The sequence below is a fragment of the Pteropus vampyrus genome, unplaced genomic scaffold, assembly GCF_000151845.1.
Source record: "Pteropus vampyrus isolate Shadow unplaced genomic scaffold, Pvam_2.0 Scaffold22, whole genome shotgun sequence".
In the NCBI taxonomy this organism is placed as follows: Eukaryota; Metazoa; Chordata; class Mammalia; order Chiroptera; family Pteropodidae; genus Pteropus; species Pteropus vampyrus.
The window spans coordinates 11128697-11146142 of NW_011888803.1; the positions used below are offsets into that span (position 1 = coordinate 11128697).

Here is a 17446-nt window from a genome sequence, read left to right on the forward strand (position 1 = left end):
AAGTAATGAAATCTAAATATAAAGAAAGAAAATTGAAGGCTACTAGAGAAAAACAAACATTATATCTAAAGAAACAAAAGTAAGAATGTTAGTGACTTCTTTGTGGAAACTGCAAGTTAGAAAGTGGAAAAACATCTCTAAAGTGCTGGCTAAAAAATGTCAACCCGAAATGCTCTACCCAGCAAAAAAATTTCAAAATGAAGATAAAGACAGAGATTTTAAAATAAAGTTGGTAGAAATATTTTTTAATGCATTCAATGTAGTCCCAATAAAAATTTAAACCACTGTTGGGAGTATAAGCTGATTCTAAATTTTATATAGAAATGCAAAATATTCAAGTAAGGTCAAGAACCTTTAAAAAAATATTCTAGAAGGATTGGTTGTAGCAGCAACAAAAACTTATTAATATATTAGTAAGTAGTATGTTGTAATATTTGCACCTGGATAAACAAATAAGCCAAAAGAACAATGGAGAGAACCCCAAAACAGATATACTTACTATTTATTGACATTTAACTTATGACAGAGTTCTCCATTCATAAGAGTTGGGAAAAGACTATCTTCTATTAAACTGATGGGGAAATGAGTTCTCCTTCTCCAGAAAAATACTTTGTGCTTGTACTTCACACCATATAGGAAAATCAGTTCTCGGTGGATTAATGACCTAAACATGAAAGGTAAAATGATAAATATTTTTATATGAAAGAAAGAATTCTTACAGAACACGCACACACACACACACACACACACACACACTGCTCTTCATAAAAGTGTTTAACTGCATTAAAATTAAAAACTTCTTTTCATAAAAACACCATAAAAAGAGTTAACAAAGCAAATCACAGAATGGGAAATGACATTTATAAACCATCTACCCAATAAAAAAGCCTATTAAGAAAAAAAAAATATATATATGTATATATATCTTAGAGTTCAAGACACAGACAATAAATAAAAAGACATCAACAGGCCCTGAACAAAAAAAGGAGATAATAAACCTAACAAAGAAGCACATGAAAAGGTGTTCCACCTGATTCATATGAGAACAAGGCAAATTAATGTCTCAATGAGATACCATTACACAGCCACTATATTAACGAAAGTTAAAAGTTCTGATGTGCAGAACACTCATATTCTTGTTTAGTAGGCAAATTGCTGCAGAGACTTTGAAATTATGTTAAACCGGATCTAGAAAGACTGAAGATACATCCTCTATGACCTATAAATTCCACTTCTGGGTTTATTACTCAAGGGAATTGTATGCATATGTGTATAGGTATTTATGTACAGAAATAGCCTTAATAACATTTCATATAAGATAAACTGAAAATCCAAAGATATATATCAATAATAAAAGAAATAAATTGTTTTTATCATCATATTATATATACAGCTTACACCTACACACAAGAAATAAAATGAATTTTATAAATATCTTATTGAACAAATGAAGCAAGATATCAAAGAATATATATAATGTCTTTATCTTTGTGTAAAGTTTGAAAGCGGGTCAAACTAAATTATATTATTTAGGTCCTCGTATGTATATGATAAAATCCTAGAAAAGAATTGTGAAAATTATGATATTGATTGGCTCTAGCAATATTGTCAGAGGTTGTAATATGGACCATTAGGGATACTCAGAGTTAGGAATGCTCAATTTTTGTACCTTGTGGTTATTTAGGTATTTATTTTATAATGACAATTTTATGTTTATATTTTTCTTTTTGTATTTTACATCTTATGCACTCTTCTGTATGTATTATATTTCATAATTTTGACAAACAAGGAGAAGAGGATGTAATTATCAAAATATTACTTTGAAAAGAAGCAAAAGTTTGTATTCCAACTGATCGACATACGAGGTCAAGAGAGGTTTTCTTTTTCCCTGTCCCTTTCCCTTTTTTCTTCGTTTCTATTTTTCCTTAAATTGGAAATATTCAATGTTGAAGAGAGGATTTCTGCTTCTGGAAAGATGAAGTAGAAGCACTTTCCCCTATTCCTCCCACCAAGTACCACTAAAAGCCCTGAATATTGTATGTATAACAAACATTGGAAGACTTAAAGATGAAGAGAAGAAGGCAGAACGGACATGTCCCAGTTTTAATGCTGGAAAAGCTGACAATCGAGAAATATCAATAGGTTCTGAAATAAAAAGCCCAATAAAAGCGCATCTTCTCTAGCCAAAAGACCAGGAAAGAGGCAACCTAGCAAAACGAAGAAAGTTCTGGACAACAAAACCACTTCATTCCATCCAAACAGCACAGTAAAATCAGCACGCCAACCCCCAGCTTCCCACATAGCAAGGAATGGCCTAGACTTCTGTCCTCTCCATGTTGTAAAGAGGCTCTCCTACCCACTGCCTGGATGGCATCAGAGAAGATTTACTAGGAAGCTAGACTCTTATTCCCATTGCATGATCATAAGGCACCCTTCTCTCTTCTCACTGGGGTGATGTCAGAGGAGGCCTAGTGGAGAAGAGGTAGGACTTTCAAGGGTAAGGAGCCAGCAAACACTGGGTGTCAGTGGAAGCCATGTGAAAAAAATAATAAGGGACTCCTGTCCTCCTCATCCTGCGCGGTATCAACAGCAACCCCGTGGGGAATGCAGACCACTAAAATGAAAATTTAGGAGGACTTCCAATTTGTAGGGTGGATACTTAAAAAACAAATATAACCTCCGGCTAAATACGGTATCACATATTTATAAATATGAAAAAGACAAAAGGATCTCTTATGTCATTCCCTAAGCAGTGCTGATGTTTGTTCTGTTCCTTGTAAGCATAGATTCAGCTGACTGTGCCTTTTCTTCTCTTCTACCAGTTGTTGAGTATATCCATTTAAAGCCACATCACTGATGATGACCACAGGCCCTACCTGCAGGTATTGCCCAGATTCTTGCTATTTCCTTAGCTTGCTCTGACCCATTCCTTCAGAACAGATTTACTGTCATGAAAGTGAGGCTAATTGGAAAGAGTATCTTCACTCTTGGTCCCAAGATCCAATCTGTGAAATATAAACAATAGTGAGATCATTCGATTTCTTCTGTTGTCTGTGACATCTGTTTCCAGATGGTGAAAATTGCATGTGAGTAGATTGTTGTAAAGTTGAAAGTGCCATTATACATTTCCAAAACTTTTCAGGACTAGTTCATTTTAGGTTAAGGAATTTTTAGATTTTGACTTTGGCATCATGTCCGTCAAAGACTGCTGTCAAAAGCAATTAGTTTGTATTTAGCCTATTTGTCATTATTATAGTTCTAAGGCCCTCAAAACCAGCATTTGTGTTGATAAAATGGAATTAACAAATATAGCATAATCTAAGGGAAAAACCTCATTGGGAAATATACAAGGCTCTGAAATCCCTGGTTCAAGTTCCCCCAAGTGTTCTCGACAAGATTCAAGGTCCTGACATCTTTGGAAAAGTCACGTAAAATTCAGAGCACAGCAGCCAGAGCCATTAGCAAGTTATGGTCCCTGCAGCAGGAGATATGACTAAAGCATCTGCAGAGCCACCAGGGTAATATATCCACATTTGCAAATCAAAATGGTAAGAAGATAACATCAAAATCAGAAGCTCCTATGAGAATCTAATGCCTAATGATCTGAGAGGGATCTGAGGCCATGATGTGTAATGGCCTGCTGAAATGTGAAAGGGTTAAAGAATAATTAAAACCTGAAACTGGAAAAAGGAAGTCTATACCTTAGGCCTAATTTCTGGAACCCCTAACCACATTCTGTTAATCATGAAACTTGTAACAATGAGCTCATACGCTAACTGCCAATTTTAGCCTGTGTAACCCTGCTTGCTTGCGTGGCATGAAAAATAATCAATTGTATATAAGCTGAAAATTACTGTTTGGCCATCACCCATGGGAACACTGGCTATAGCCCATGGGAACATAGGCAATCACCCATAGGAACATAACATTCTAACAACAAGCTTTCTGCTTCTGTACTCCCCGCTTGCACACCTGACCAGTGGATTGACAGGTAGTGAATAGAAGAAAGATGGACCTTTGTGTTTAAGACAGAATGAGGAATGGGATTTGGGGCTTAAAAACCTTGTATCTTGGCAATTCGGGCCTGCTCCTTTGCAAGGACAGCGGCCGGCTAATAAACCGTCTCCTGGTTAAGAGCACTCAAGTTGGGTCTGGTTATTCTGGTCACAACAGATGCTAGTGCTGGGGAGCAGCTGCAAATACAGATGAAGCTTTGTTCACTAGCCCGCTGTTCACCTCTGGCCGTGCATCCCGGTTCCTAACAGGGATTGGGGACTCTTGGTCTAACTGCTGTCCATGCTCACTCTATAGGTCATCATCTTAATTAGATTTGTTTACCTTTCTAGTGTTTTTTTTTAATACTAATGCAAACAATAAAAAAGTGTTTATATACAGACATTTTTAGGCACAAATATAAAATATTTCTAACATAAAGGTAGAAAACCACTCACTGTATACACTGCAACTTGCTTTTTTTAATGTAGCAATAAATCCTGGAGCTCTTTCCACATTATACAGAAGAGCTTCCTTATTCTTTATTCAAATGTTTATTATTCGATGGTTTATCCAGTTACTTATAGACAGATCTGTTGGTTGTTTCTCATTTCAATTCTGAATATTGACTCCAGTGAATGACTTTGTATATATTTCACTTCATTTAAGTGTGGAATTATTGGTAGAATAGACATGCAGAAGAATCCGTAATGTGGGTAGAAATAATCAGATTCTCCACTTTCGATGTTGAAACACTTTAGATTTCCCTTAACAACACAAAACTGTGTTCATTCCCTAACTTTGCCAGTAGAATGTACTCTCAAACTTGTGAACTTTTGCCAAAGCTGAAAGACTAGAAATGATTTCTCAGTGTACTTTCAATTGCATTTTTCTTATGATTAAAGCAGAGTAACTTTTCATATGTTTAAACATTATTTTATTTCTTTTCTGTGACTTGCTTGTTTATATTCTTTGTCATCATCCCCTTAAGGTCTCCTTATATATTGGAGAGATTCCTATTTGTGACATTAGCTACAAGTATTTTTCTCAGTTTGGCGTTTTCAAAGAATTTTGGTCTTAGTATTTTTTTGGCCGAAAATAAAGAGTTTAAATTTTTTTTTTTTATGTAGTCACATTTAACATTATTTTTATTGATTTATGTCATCTGGTTTGAGTCACGTTTAGAAAGGCCCTCCTCTTTATCAGTTTATGAAGAACATACACTTGGTGCCCTCAAATGAATTTTAATAGTTTTTACATTTTGATTTTTTTAATCAATTTGAGTTTTTTCTACTGTATTACATGAAATCTGGGTTCATCTTGACTTTTTCCAAATGATCATTCATTTGTCTCAACCTAGAAGAAGTTTATTTTTAACCTATATAATTCTCTGCAATCTATTTCTTTGGACTTTCTATTCCATTGATGATCAATTTATTCAAGAATCAATACCGTACTTTCTTCACTTATTTTCTGGAATTTTTCTTTGTCTACTTTTTTGTGTGAATTCTTTTAGACTGTTTTTAAACTATGCTCTCTATTTTAATTGCTGTAGCCTTCAACCTTAAATTTTGGCATATTTTTCACTATGTCCGTTTTCCTAAGTACAACTAGAAAGAGAATATCACAAGATGATTATGAATGTGGGGGGGTCTAGTGTCAAAATATCTTCTATGGCATTGTCCTTAAACAATTTATTTAATTCCAAGTCTTAATTTTCTTAACTTCACAATGACGAGAACAACAATAACTTTAGTAATAATAGTAATAAATTATATTAATAATATTGTTAATAATTCATAATTTTTATAAGCAGTGAATTTATTATTAAAGTCCTCATAACTGGCACATAATAGACCCTGAATAACTATTAGCTAGTATTAATAACTTGATAATGTTAATTAATATAGAAGTTATATTAGCTATCTATTGCCGCTATAACAAATTAGGACAAACAGTAGCTTAAAACAACTTAAAGTTATTTTACAGTTCTGAAAGTCAGAAATCTCACAGGATTAAAATCAAGGTGTTAGCAGGGCTGCCATCCTTGTGGAAGCTCTAGAGGAGGATCTATTTCTTTGCCTTTTCATTGCATTTAAAACTTAATTAGTTGACCTCACAAAGGAACACTGTAAAGGTCAAGAACTGTAGTCTAGCTCCTGGTAGCTTCAAGAAACTGTCAATGTTCACCTTGAAGTTTTTTTTGCTTTTTTTTTTTGTCATTTTGTACCCAATGACCACCTCATATGAGATTCATATGAGATCAAAATATTTGGGGATGAGTGTGAGCCAGGAATGCTGGTAGGGAAGAATGTGAGCATTGGTTGAAAGATGCACCTCTGTCCATTCTAACAGGAAGGAGAAAGCCCCACTCCCCACCTTTTTTTTCCCTGAAAATAGAAGTATTGGACTAGAAATCAAATGCTTTGTAATAAAGTCCAAGCTTGGAAACTTAGATAAAGTGACTTAATTTTGCTTAGTTTCAAGGGTTTTTTTTTTTTAAATCTCTGTAAAAGAGGTAGTAATTAATATTTAATTTGAAGATAGTGTTATTGTTTTCAACTATGACATTTCCTTGGATGTTAAAATGCATTTTATTTTATCTTTTATTATATGGCTTGCAAAGGCAATTATAGACTATTGTTAGGCAAATACTCAGCCATATGTGCTGTGGTATTTGGTACCTTCTGAAGTTCAGTCCAAATCTAGAAATAGAACTGAGTAGCACCAGGCCCTAACTGATATGGGAAGTTTGGCATAATTAAAGTCTATGAAGAACAGAAAAAAGGACATAAGTTAAAATGTATTTGCTTTTCTTCTGTAAATAAGTAAATCACATTTTGAGCAACTTGAAAAGTTTAAACTACTATAGTATAACCAAACTGAGAAATTCCTTATATAAATAAACAATTTAAGGGAACAAAATAGAGCTTTGTGTAATGTTTCTATAATTTTCGAAACTTATTCTACTGGAGATAAAAAAAGAAATGAAACACAAATAAAAATATGTAATAAAATTTATTTTATTTTCAGGCTTAAAATAATTCATAATCTCCTTAGGGAAATTCAGAAGGCTTCCCTAAAGACTTTTAACTATTGGAGAAAATAAAGAGTTATTTTAAAATTTTTAATGGTTATTTATGGTTAAAAATATTTACAAACATATATTCACACAATTCATAGTTTTAAAGAAAAATTAATAGGCTTTCATAAATAATTGCAAAGCATTAAAATTGTTTAACTTTTTAGCACTATAAGTAAGCATAAAATTAAATGAGCCACATTAGATTTTCTGACACATTATCTAGTATTTCTTTTACTATTTATTTATAGACTCTAAAGAATTATAAAGATAAAACACACAGTTATTAAATTCCATATAAATTGCTTAATGATATTAAAATGTCTTATTTAAGTTATGCCCTTGGTAAGGGTAGCAAAAAAGAAAATGTTTTTTTATCCCTTCGGCCTAAGACACACTTTCCATGGTGGTAGTTCCTTTCATCTTCTGGAACACCTCTCTTTCATACATTATTATTCATTTCCAGTTTGGGATCTCTCTAAGCAAACTGTCTGCTGACCATGACCAGGAGTCACAGCCTCCACCCAGGTGGGAACCGTACATTGTCTCCTCTAAGAAGCTAGGTTAGTCGTCTTTCCCATTGGTGAACCCCTCTGATGGCATCCAGCACATGACCACTTGTCAGGAGTGATGCCCACCTGAGTTCAAGACTTTGGTCTCACTTGACTTAGCCCATTGTGAATCACACCCCCTATGTCACTTCTAATCCCCTTCTGAGACAAATATGGAAAACTAGAGGGGTACAAGAGAAAGTTTCCCCTGAGAGAGCCAGCCCAATATCTGTACCAAATAAAAGCAGTGATCAAATGTCCCTTATTACACAACCCACAATCTTTTCAAGGAAGTAATCATCATTTAAACTATTAAAATGTACATTTTACCAATTATAAGCATCATAATTTTATAACAAAAGTTTGATATAATTATTATGCAGTTTATTCAAATGGTAATTGTCCTGAGTTCTCTAGTTTCTTGTTTCATTCTGTCTTCGGTGAAAGTGAACACAAAAAAGAAATTCTGGTGTTTAGCTTTAGAGTAAGATGCATATATTATCTGGTGGGTCTACCCACTGGAGCTGCTGAAGCTCATTCTGAAGCCTTCTTATTTCAGCCCGTATCCTCTTCTGCTGTGCAGCTTCTTCCTAAAGAGTGATAAATAGAACTATAGAGCTTAGCACAAAGTGATGTCCAGATCATTGAGAGGGGCGGGGATAAGCTGAAATCACTGACTTTCCTTACTTATTTTAAGCCATCAGTAACCAAAGACAGTTCCTGAATTGTCTTTTCTATTCACATCCATTTTACTTCTCATTCTTGGTTTCCTACTTGAGTGATTCTTTTCCTATATCTCTTTCTATAGGCATAGAAACATCACCATTTCTCAGTCCCTGAAATATTTGCATCTTAAGAATTACATTCTGAGTTTTCTTCCTCTTTCCTCTTCGAGTGATCTGAGTCACATCTTGACTTCAATTTTTCATTTATACGCAGAATAATGTCAGATCTAGTTCTACGAGGAGAGGTCAATAAGACAACTGATGTCTAGGTGACATCCAAAATCAGGCAAGGAGTCTGAGCCTTAGATCAGGGAATTTGTTTTAGGTCTCCACAGTTACGAGGCAGAAGTAGAAAGAGCAAGATCAAAAACCCCAGGCTGACCCTATTTCCCTTCAGTGTAGGGCTGTAATCCCAAAAATGTCTTGGAACATTGCCTGCAAAATTAGGACTTACAGGTAGGCTGGTCACCCTGGGGGAAGGGGAGGGTGCACTTTGTCTCATAAGGGTGCTCACATAAGAACTTAATACTAGGTTAGCAGAAATAAAAGCATTGCAAAGCCCACTCACTGCAAAGGCTATTTTGTTAACTTATTAGGTTGTGTGATATTGGCATATAGTTATCTCTTTGGAACCTAACTTTTAAAATCGGAAAAAGGGAAACATAATGGTTCTACCACACAGCGAACAGATCAGATGAGAGAATGATGTAAAGTACTTTATATAGTGCTTGGCAAATAGAAACTACTGCTTATTGAGTGATAATAAAGGACTGGGTGAGATGAACTCTGCAAGTTAAAGGCTTTCTGAACCAGTGACAATTAAGGCAAGGATAAGGAATAGTCACAGTAATATGAAATTAATGTAACAAGGTAATCTATGACTAAAGATAAAGACTGTTTATAGCAACTAACAAAATAATAAAAAAGACTAATTACTGTGGGTTAGAAATGTCCTTGGATTTTCTTTAACAAATTATAGTGCTAATTCTGCGCTAAGCACCTAAACACGAATATTCTAAACACATTCTAAACACAAATATTGCCTCATTTAATTATTAAAATAACCCCAAAATAGTATTATTACCATCTCCATTTTCCACAAGTGGAAACTAAGACACAAAGGGATGAGTTAACTTGCCTAAACCTTATATTTAGTAATATGTAGAGCTGTGATTCTTACCCAGGCTCTCTGACTCCAGAGTCCTAGCCCTGAGACAGAATATGCTGCCTCTCCCTATTTGTTATTGCTTCATGCTCTTATCAATACAGAGAGGGGAGGTGTGATTAAAATCCTGAGATGAAATAATAGATGAATACCTGGAGTCGACGTTCCAAGTCCCTTTGTTGCTGTGCCAAAAAGTTGGCTCTGTTAATCTCCATTTGTCTCACTTGTTCTTGATGGAGTCTCTCCCTCTGCTGCATCATTTGCTCGTTCTGCCTTTGAATCTCCTTCAACCTTTGTGCTTCAGCCTTTGCAGCCTCTGCTTTTATACGTGCTTCTGAGAAGAAAATGACAAACCTCTCTAGAATTAAAGTGCCCCTTCCTTCTGCCTCTTCCTCTTATTTGTTTTTGCTACTTCATCGAGAAAATTCCCTGTGGCCATTTTCCCCTTTCCGCTGACTGTACATGCCCTACTCAGTTAAAGCCTGAGGAGCTAGGAATCATCCTTGCCATTCTTGCTCCAGTCTAATGATCCCAGGTGAACCAAGCCAAATCAATTTAAAATGTGTAGAAATTTCTATCTTGTACCTATTCTATTTTCTTCTCACCTTCCATCTCCTTTTCCCTCGCTGTGAGAGCCAGGTCTGTCTGTAGAATGGTATTACTCACAGACTCCTTGGACTGTAAATATTTCTGCAGAGTTTCTTCAGCCTAGGAACCCCAAAAACATACAATTATAAGTGGGAAATGGTGATTAGGAATGTTGTAAACCTCTTTACTTCTTTTTCTTCCCAGCATCTTTTTCTCCCTGGAAGTGCTCAGCCAGCACTTAATGGAATGGTCAATCAAGCCTCTTCTGTAACAGGGGTGGGCACAGTCTCTGGGATGGCCAATCAGAGCACCCAAGGCCACTAGATACAAAGGATTTTGGTATAGGTGAGAAAATACTCAACTTGGGTGTTTTAAAGAATGATGCTGATGCTGGGGAAAACGTGTTCTCTCCCTTGAGATTGAGGACAAATGATCTAGTTAAGCTTGGGGGTGTCGGTGTCATCTTTGTTGCTATGTGGGGTGAGCTTGCCTGAGAATGAAGGCAATAGTGAGGAAAACGGAACAGAAAATTAAGTGGAGGCTGGAAAGAAAGAAGGGTGGAGGAAATTGATGACATTGTTTAAACTGAACTTAGCTGTAGTTGCAACTAAATTTAAATGTTTCATGTAAGACAATGAATTATTGTTTGTCCTTAGTGTTAGTTTCTATTATTGGAATGCTGTCCTATGTAACCAAAAAAAGTCCCTTTGTTGCAATGAATATTGATGGTTGCAATAAAAGTTTGGTGATTATGGTGATAGTTCAATTTACTTTCACAGTTATCATTAGAGTATAAATACTTTCTTCCTATCTTTACTAGATTTTGAAAGAAGGCCTCCCAACAATTTCTTGCAATAAATACATAAAACTAGGGATACCTGTATTCCTTTCCTGGGCTCCTGATAGTACTTTGCCTTCAGCTCTTCTGTTTTTTGAATGAAGAGACGGTGCCCTCCTGGCTTTGAATAAATTCCCCTCTTGACATCTTCTTCTAGAGGACCAAAAATATTCTGAAGTAAAGCGGAGCAATAATCTGATGATATCTCCAAATTCTGTTTACAAAGATCATCCTGTTTTGCTTTTAGTAGGGTCTTCAAAGGAACCAAGAGCGATAGAAAAGGTGTTAGCAACACTCTAGTATTTCTAAAAATTATTCTCAAAAAGAATCTCTGTATTTTTTCTAGAAATTAGAAGACTACAAACAAGACTATATCCTCCCTACCAAACCTAGAAAAGTTCCAAGGATGATACACTGTAGAAAAGTAACTTTAGTTTTATATTTGAAATCTATCAAAATCTTTTTCTCTTGCTATTTCTGTTTTAGATGTGATCTTCAGACTACTGACCTCTGGTCTCATGCCCTAATTTAAAATGCAACCTTCTCTTTTATAACCATTCCTGGTTTCAGTATTATTCTGGATCTGGGGTTCCCAATAAGGAGATGAAATAGCATAATTGGCTAGAATGATATGAGTGTATGCTATTAAACCCAGAGACATAATCTTTTAGTAGATCTATTTGGCTATTCTGTATACTTGATTAATATAAAAGAAAAGTTAATAAATACTTTATGAATAAACTTTTTAAGGAATAAAATTTAATTTAAAAAATTAGTCCATGGGTGTAGCATGGTTGTGCATGTGTGAAAGTTTCAGAATCTATAGGACCCAGAGTAGTTACATGTTTTTTACTTGTTTGGTTGATTGTTTGTTTTCAGAATAACGGTGATATCTTAGTCACATAAGTGATAGTCATTATTGTCCAGTCTAGTAAGAATTGCTCCTCTTAAGTCCCCATTTTGCCTTTCTTTGCCTTTTAATGCCCATTAGCCTCATGAACTAGAGTAAAAACAAACAATTAATTACCTTCAATTCCTTCTGGAACCTTTGGTCCACATCCTTAAAAGAATTCTTTGTGAACACTTCAAAGGCCTCTATCTCACTGGCACTGTGCAGATCCAGAAGCTCCAGGAGGGTTTCTACAGGCAGCTGCACCTTCTGGCCCATCTGCTGGTCATAGTGGGCAATGGCTTTTTTGACTGCTGTTAAGTTCTTGGTCTGGGCCAAAGCCAAGACTGAATTCTCCATGCAGGGCAGATCTCCACTGCTGATGACATTGACATAAGTCAGCACCAGGCTCTCTAGATCTTCACAGGGGAAAAAGATGCTTATATTATTTGCAGAGAAAGAAGACATGCCCTAAACTGGGTAATTCTGAGAATGTTAATTTAACAATGCATTGCCTGAGCTTTTTCAGGATTCTGCATAGTGTTCAAGTAATCTAAATAAGTTTCTTCGGGAAATTGCATGACCAAGAAGCCAGATCTTTCTTTCTTTTGGGGCGAGGGGGAAGTGTTCATGAGGGAAAACTCAAGATCTATGTGATCATCCACATTTCATTTTTTTTCTATTAAGAAATGAGGAAATGGTTATATAAAGTTATGTATATTCATTTGATTAGAATGCTATAGGCCTTTTGCCTCTTTACTCTTTCCCTTCTTTCTCTCCTCCTCATGTTTCAATTCCCTTTAGAATTCCCCTTTCTCTTCCATTTCAGTATGCAAACCTGATATGAGTGTTAGTTGAAAAAACATAAAGTGAGAAACTTAGACCAGGTTGCTTAACTCTTTGTTGGAACTTTTCTATTTGTCTTCTTTGTCTTTTGCATACTTTTGTTTGTTCTCAGCTTCCCTCTAGAGTACGACAATAATTTATAGAGTTCTGAGACATAGTCTTTGGGAAAAACTGGACCAAGATATCTGCTTAGATTTCCTTTAGGGTTCTAGACAACTTGGGGCTCCACTTAATGTTTGTATCGAGTAAGTTCTATTTTTATGGAGAATGTATATGTCTTCCTCATCTTGTGCCTATCAAAGGCTGTGACACATAATAAATATCCACTATATTGGTGGGACAAATGTTGCCGACTCATGTGGGTTAGTCTAGTCTGACAGTGGACCACTCTAAGTTTAACTTGACTTTTTCTTCAGATTATATTTCTATTTTATCCTATGTTAGAAGCATTACTGAAAAATCACTAGAAATGTTTTTGGTACCCATTAGAAGTTAAAAAATGTGATTCATGTAATTTTCTATGCAGTTTCAACATTGACAGTGGACGAAAAACTTAAAACAGTGCCCCCATTCTTTATGTTGAATTGCAGGAAAATCCTTAAAAAAACATACTCACAAGGTCCATTGACCTCGATGCCTCCTGAAAGAGTTTTAGTCTTAGAATAGTGAAAGATGTAGTAACAGAAATCTGTTACTTGTCGCACAAAATCAGGATACAGTTCATCATTATTCAGTGTCTCAAGCTGGGTAAGCTTCTTCTGGTGAGTGGGTAAGTCAAAGACAAAGCATTTCTTTATTGGAAAGAATTTCTGAATGCAAAGACGAGGCAAGTTGAAGTTTTGAAGATTTTGATCAGTGTCTGGGGGAGGAAAAATAAGATTTATTTAGTATACAATTAGCATTCATTTTATTGTACTTCCCATGAATAAATTTGTCTTCCATCTGACGTTATTTATTTCAATACATCTCCACCAACTCTAAACAAAAAGTTAAAAGGTAACCAATTAGAGAAAGGAAAAAAGAAAACTAATTTGCTCCAAGAACAGGGAGTAATACAATTTAATATTGAATCTACCAGTTCACTTTAAATTAACAGTATTAATTATTTATTTGGTAGTTTAGCCATGTGAGTAAATATAGGAAACTAAAAATGTAATCACTTACGCACAAGAGATAATTTCTTGTGTTACTTTTCTCTTTCTTTCCAAAACTGGATCCTCTGTTACCTTGCTTCGGCCTCAGTGAGTTCTCCAGGTAGTCATCTGCTGTGATGAGCTGCCCATCTGCTTGTAAGGATAGGTAGAAATCTCTCAAAGTCCACACTAAGTCTGGATAGAAGCTCACAAAGTCAGCTGCATCTTCAACCTCATCAAGATCAGATGAAGATAATGTCCTGAGCAGATCTGACAGTTCTGTTACATAACTGAGATACAATTAAGGAAAATTGGTGGAAATAGAAATGCATATAAACCCGAAATGAATTTCATGCCTCCTGATACCTTTACGTTCTTTGAGTTGTAACCAATTCCTCATTTCATCTGTAAATATGAGCACTCTTTTTCCTGTACATTAAATGTTTATCATGTTTTTATTTTTGTGTTTGTTTCACAAGGACTCATAAGCACAGCTAGGGAACAGAGGCGTTCTCTCTGGCTTTGGTGCCATCCTGGACCGTAAAAGGATACTACAACAGGTCAATAGCCCTCTGGTCAATTTTGTTGATGGTATTGTACACAAAGGTACTACTCAATAGTATCGCCAGTGCAAAGATCTGGGTATCGTTGTTCTTGTCACCCTAGAAGTCAAAACAAATTTAAGTCATGTCTCATGGCATTCCTAGATAAGCAATCATTAAAAATAAGCCCCTGACCCACAACGTTAAATGAGACAAACAAAACTGATTATGAGAAACATATAAATTTGAATAGTTTTGTCATTAGTGTTGATAATTTTATATGGAACCATATACTGTTAACTCATCAGTCCCTCTTACAACTAGTTAGGCATTTGCAAAGTTAGTGGGGTAACCAGAGTGCTGAAAACCAAAATTTTTAATTGTGTAAAACGAAGTTGGCCTATATACATAACACATATATCTATTTTATTGAATAGTTATTGTATACAGGGCAGTTTATATTACTGATCTTATCTAATACTCAAAACAACACTGTTGAGATAAATTTATAATTACCTCCGTGTTAGAAATGAGGAGGCTAAAAGCACAAATTGAGGTTGACTATTTGAATTTGTGGTAAATCAAAAGCAAAACAAAATCTGAAAAACAAGGGATGTTCAAGGGAAAGATCCAGCTGTGTACTAGAGTTAGTTCACACCAGCCCACAGGAGCTGATCGTGTACATCTATCCCAAACCCGGAGTTTAGTGACTTCGCTTTGGGAGCTTGGAATCAGCTAAGACGGGAGCATTTAGAAAATTGGCAAGAGCTACAAATCAAGGCTTTTTTCCCCCTAGTGGGCTGGTTGCTAAACACCAGCATAGAGGTTGTAAAAACTCATGTATCTATTATTTAAATGATAAGATTATCCATGATAGGACTAAAGGGGAAATAAAAGATTTGAAGAGACTTACTCTTGTTTTTCAAAATCAGAGAGCTACGAGTGCCAAAGCCCTGATTTGAACTAAAGTTCCTTTGCTTTGACTCATACCCCAGTGTTAACCATCATTCTCTGCAGGATCAGACTTGCAACAGTGATTTTATCTGCACAATCTTTCTGCATTTCTGTTAACCACCTAGTTCCACATTAGTATAATCTCCCCATCATGATTTGGGCTTAGAAATATATGTATATTTTCACTTCAGGTTTCCAAACTTGGACTACTAAAAATAGAAAGGGGGAAAAAAGATGTATTTTGGTCAAGTGGGAGTACAAAAAAAAGAAAAAAAGAAAAAAAGAAAAGAAAAAAAAATCCTCTGTGTAAAGAATGTTCAGAGATGGGAGGTTAATCAAAAAGAAATCCTTATTCCTTACCTTCTCTACATCTCCGAGTCCCTCAGTGTCAAGCAGAACGAGGGTGTGGTCTGACTTCTTGGGATGAGGCACACACCACATCCAGATTCCCTTGGTATGAGTCTGCACTGTGGATCCAACAGAGAAGCCTACAAGGGGTTGGGGAGAGGAGCAGTGGAGAGGATGTAATAGAGCAGGGGATTTGGAAACTGGAGACTTTCTTGGCAATTGAGCTACAATTTAAGGAAAGCAAGATGAGGAGATGGAAGAAAGTATAACCAGTATTGATCTAAATTACAAAAGAGAAATGAGAAAATAAGAATATCAAGTACCATAGGTTAGATGATATTTTCTCACAAGAATATTATGCTATTAACATTTTAATAGTTTATAATTACGTATACAGAAGTTATTTCAGTGATGCCTTAACCATCATGATTGTGAATGTGGTTGAACAGAAAGGACTCAGCAGAGTTTTGCTACTACCACTCACCCTTGTTCTTCCCAGCCAATTGGTTCATCAGGTAGGATTTGCCTGTGCGGCAGAGACCCACAATAGCCACCACGACAAGAGGCTGCGTAATGGCAGACAGGATCTTCAGAGCTTCCGGATTAACCACCAGTTGCCCTTTAGTGTTCTCAATGAGACACACTGGGCCTGGCATCTGGGTCTCTGGCTCCATGTCCAGGGGGTGGTCTTGTCTGTAAGGGAGGAGATGGGATGAATTAGAATTTCCAGTCTTTAAGCAAAGAAAGTCATTTTGCTTCCTGAATCTATGGACACACTACTCCTCGGCATGGCCTAAGTTTCTGAAGAAGTTATTGCGGGGGCAGGGCGGAATGACAGCAAAGCAGGTCATAGTAAAATAAGTCTTAAGCCCTTCAGAAGTCTACTATAAGCTACTACACTGGTTTTTTAAATATTTGATGGGCATATGGAAAATCATTTCTTGAGTTTAATTTACTGAGAGTTTAAATCTGACTCTTCTCTCTTGGTTTTTGGTTTGTTATGTTTCTTAGTTTTTATCGCTCTGAATTCCCAGATGGAATCTTTATGACTACTATTTGTTATATTACAGTTCTTGCTTTTACCTAATACCAACTTGCTCTTATCTAATTTAGGACCATGTCCAGTCAAAATGTATTATACTAAATCCCGGCAGGTCATAATATAACATTATTGAATAATCATAGTTGTTTACTTTAAAATAATTTCTAATATAGCTATTGGTTGCCTTTTTTAAATCAAAACTTTAATGCATGATCATTTTATAAATGAGACAGTGAGTGAAAATACTTTCTTAAATAATATTTAACCATTTATTTTCTAACTTCTGGGTACCCATTTATGTACCTGAAAGAGTCTCTGATAAAACACTTTAAAGCTATCTGAGATTTAAGCAAATGTTTGCTTTTCTGTCTTGCCTCATCATAAAGAAGAATTTTCTTTCATTTTAGAAGTGATTATTTACTACAGAAACTAAAAATCCACCATCTGCTTGACTTTTTCTTTCACTGAAATCTTAAAGTGAAAAGGTCTGGATTTCCTTACTAGTTGTCTGTGAAAGCTGCTTTTTAAAAATTATAAAAACCCACTCTTTCCCCTTCCGCAGAGCCAGTGCCCTGGAGATCATCCAGGTGACAGATGCATAAAAACAGAAACTGCTTGGGAGCAGGTAATAGGATATCCATTGCAAATGGCATAGCACTAGGGCATGGGAATTGGAAAATGTCCAGTCCAAACTAGATCCAGAAAGAGTAGATTCCAAATGATTTTAGAGATTCAAATGTCAAGTTTTTT

The 17446-nt window shown here is 35.6% G+C and overlaps 1 protein-coding gene across 5 annotated transcripts; it reads right to left on the reverse strand.

Moving 5' to 3' along the window:
• Positions 1-614: 614 nt before the first annotated feature.
• Positions 615-16570, reverse strand: GBP5 (guanylate binding protein 5). Of its 5 annotated transcripts, none has more exons than XM_023528079.1 (10): positions 16139-16568; positions 15667-15794; positions 14363-14472; positions 13904-14100; positions 13294-13536; positions 11970-12250; positions 10983-11195; positions 10122-10224; positions 9669-9850; positions 7249-8584 (listed from the first exon to the last, which is right to left on the reverse strand). In XM_023528079.1, exons 1-10 carry the CDS (start codon positions 16326-16328, stop codon positions 8579-8581), a joined length of 1653 nt encoding a protein of 550 aa, XP_023383847.1. In that variant the 5' UTR covers positions 16329-16568; the 3' UTR covers positions 7249-8578. The 5 variants fall into 5 exon arrangements, with proteins under 5 accessions (XP_023383848.1, XP_023383847.1, XP_011353997.1 ...); XM_011355695.2 differs by having other exon boundaries at positions 7250-8216; positions 16139-16567; XM_023528080.1 differs by lacking the exons at positions 7249-8584; positions 9669-9850 and adding an exon at positions 615-664 and having other exon boundaries at positions 16139-16570.
• Between the last annotated feature and the right edge of the window lie 876 nt (positions 16571-17446).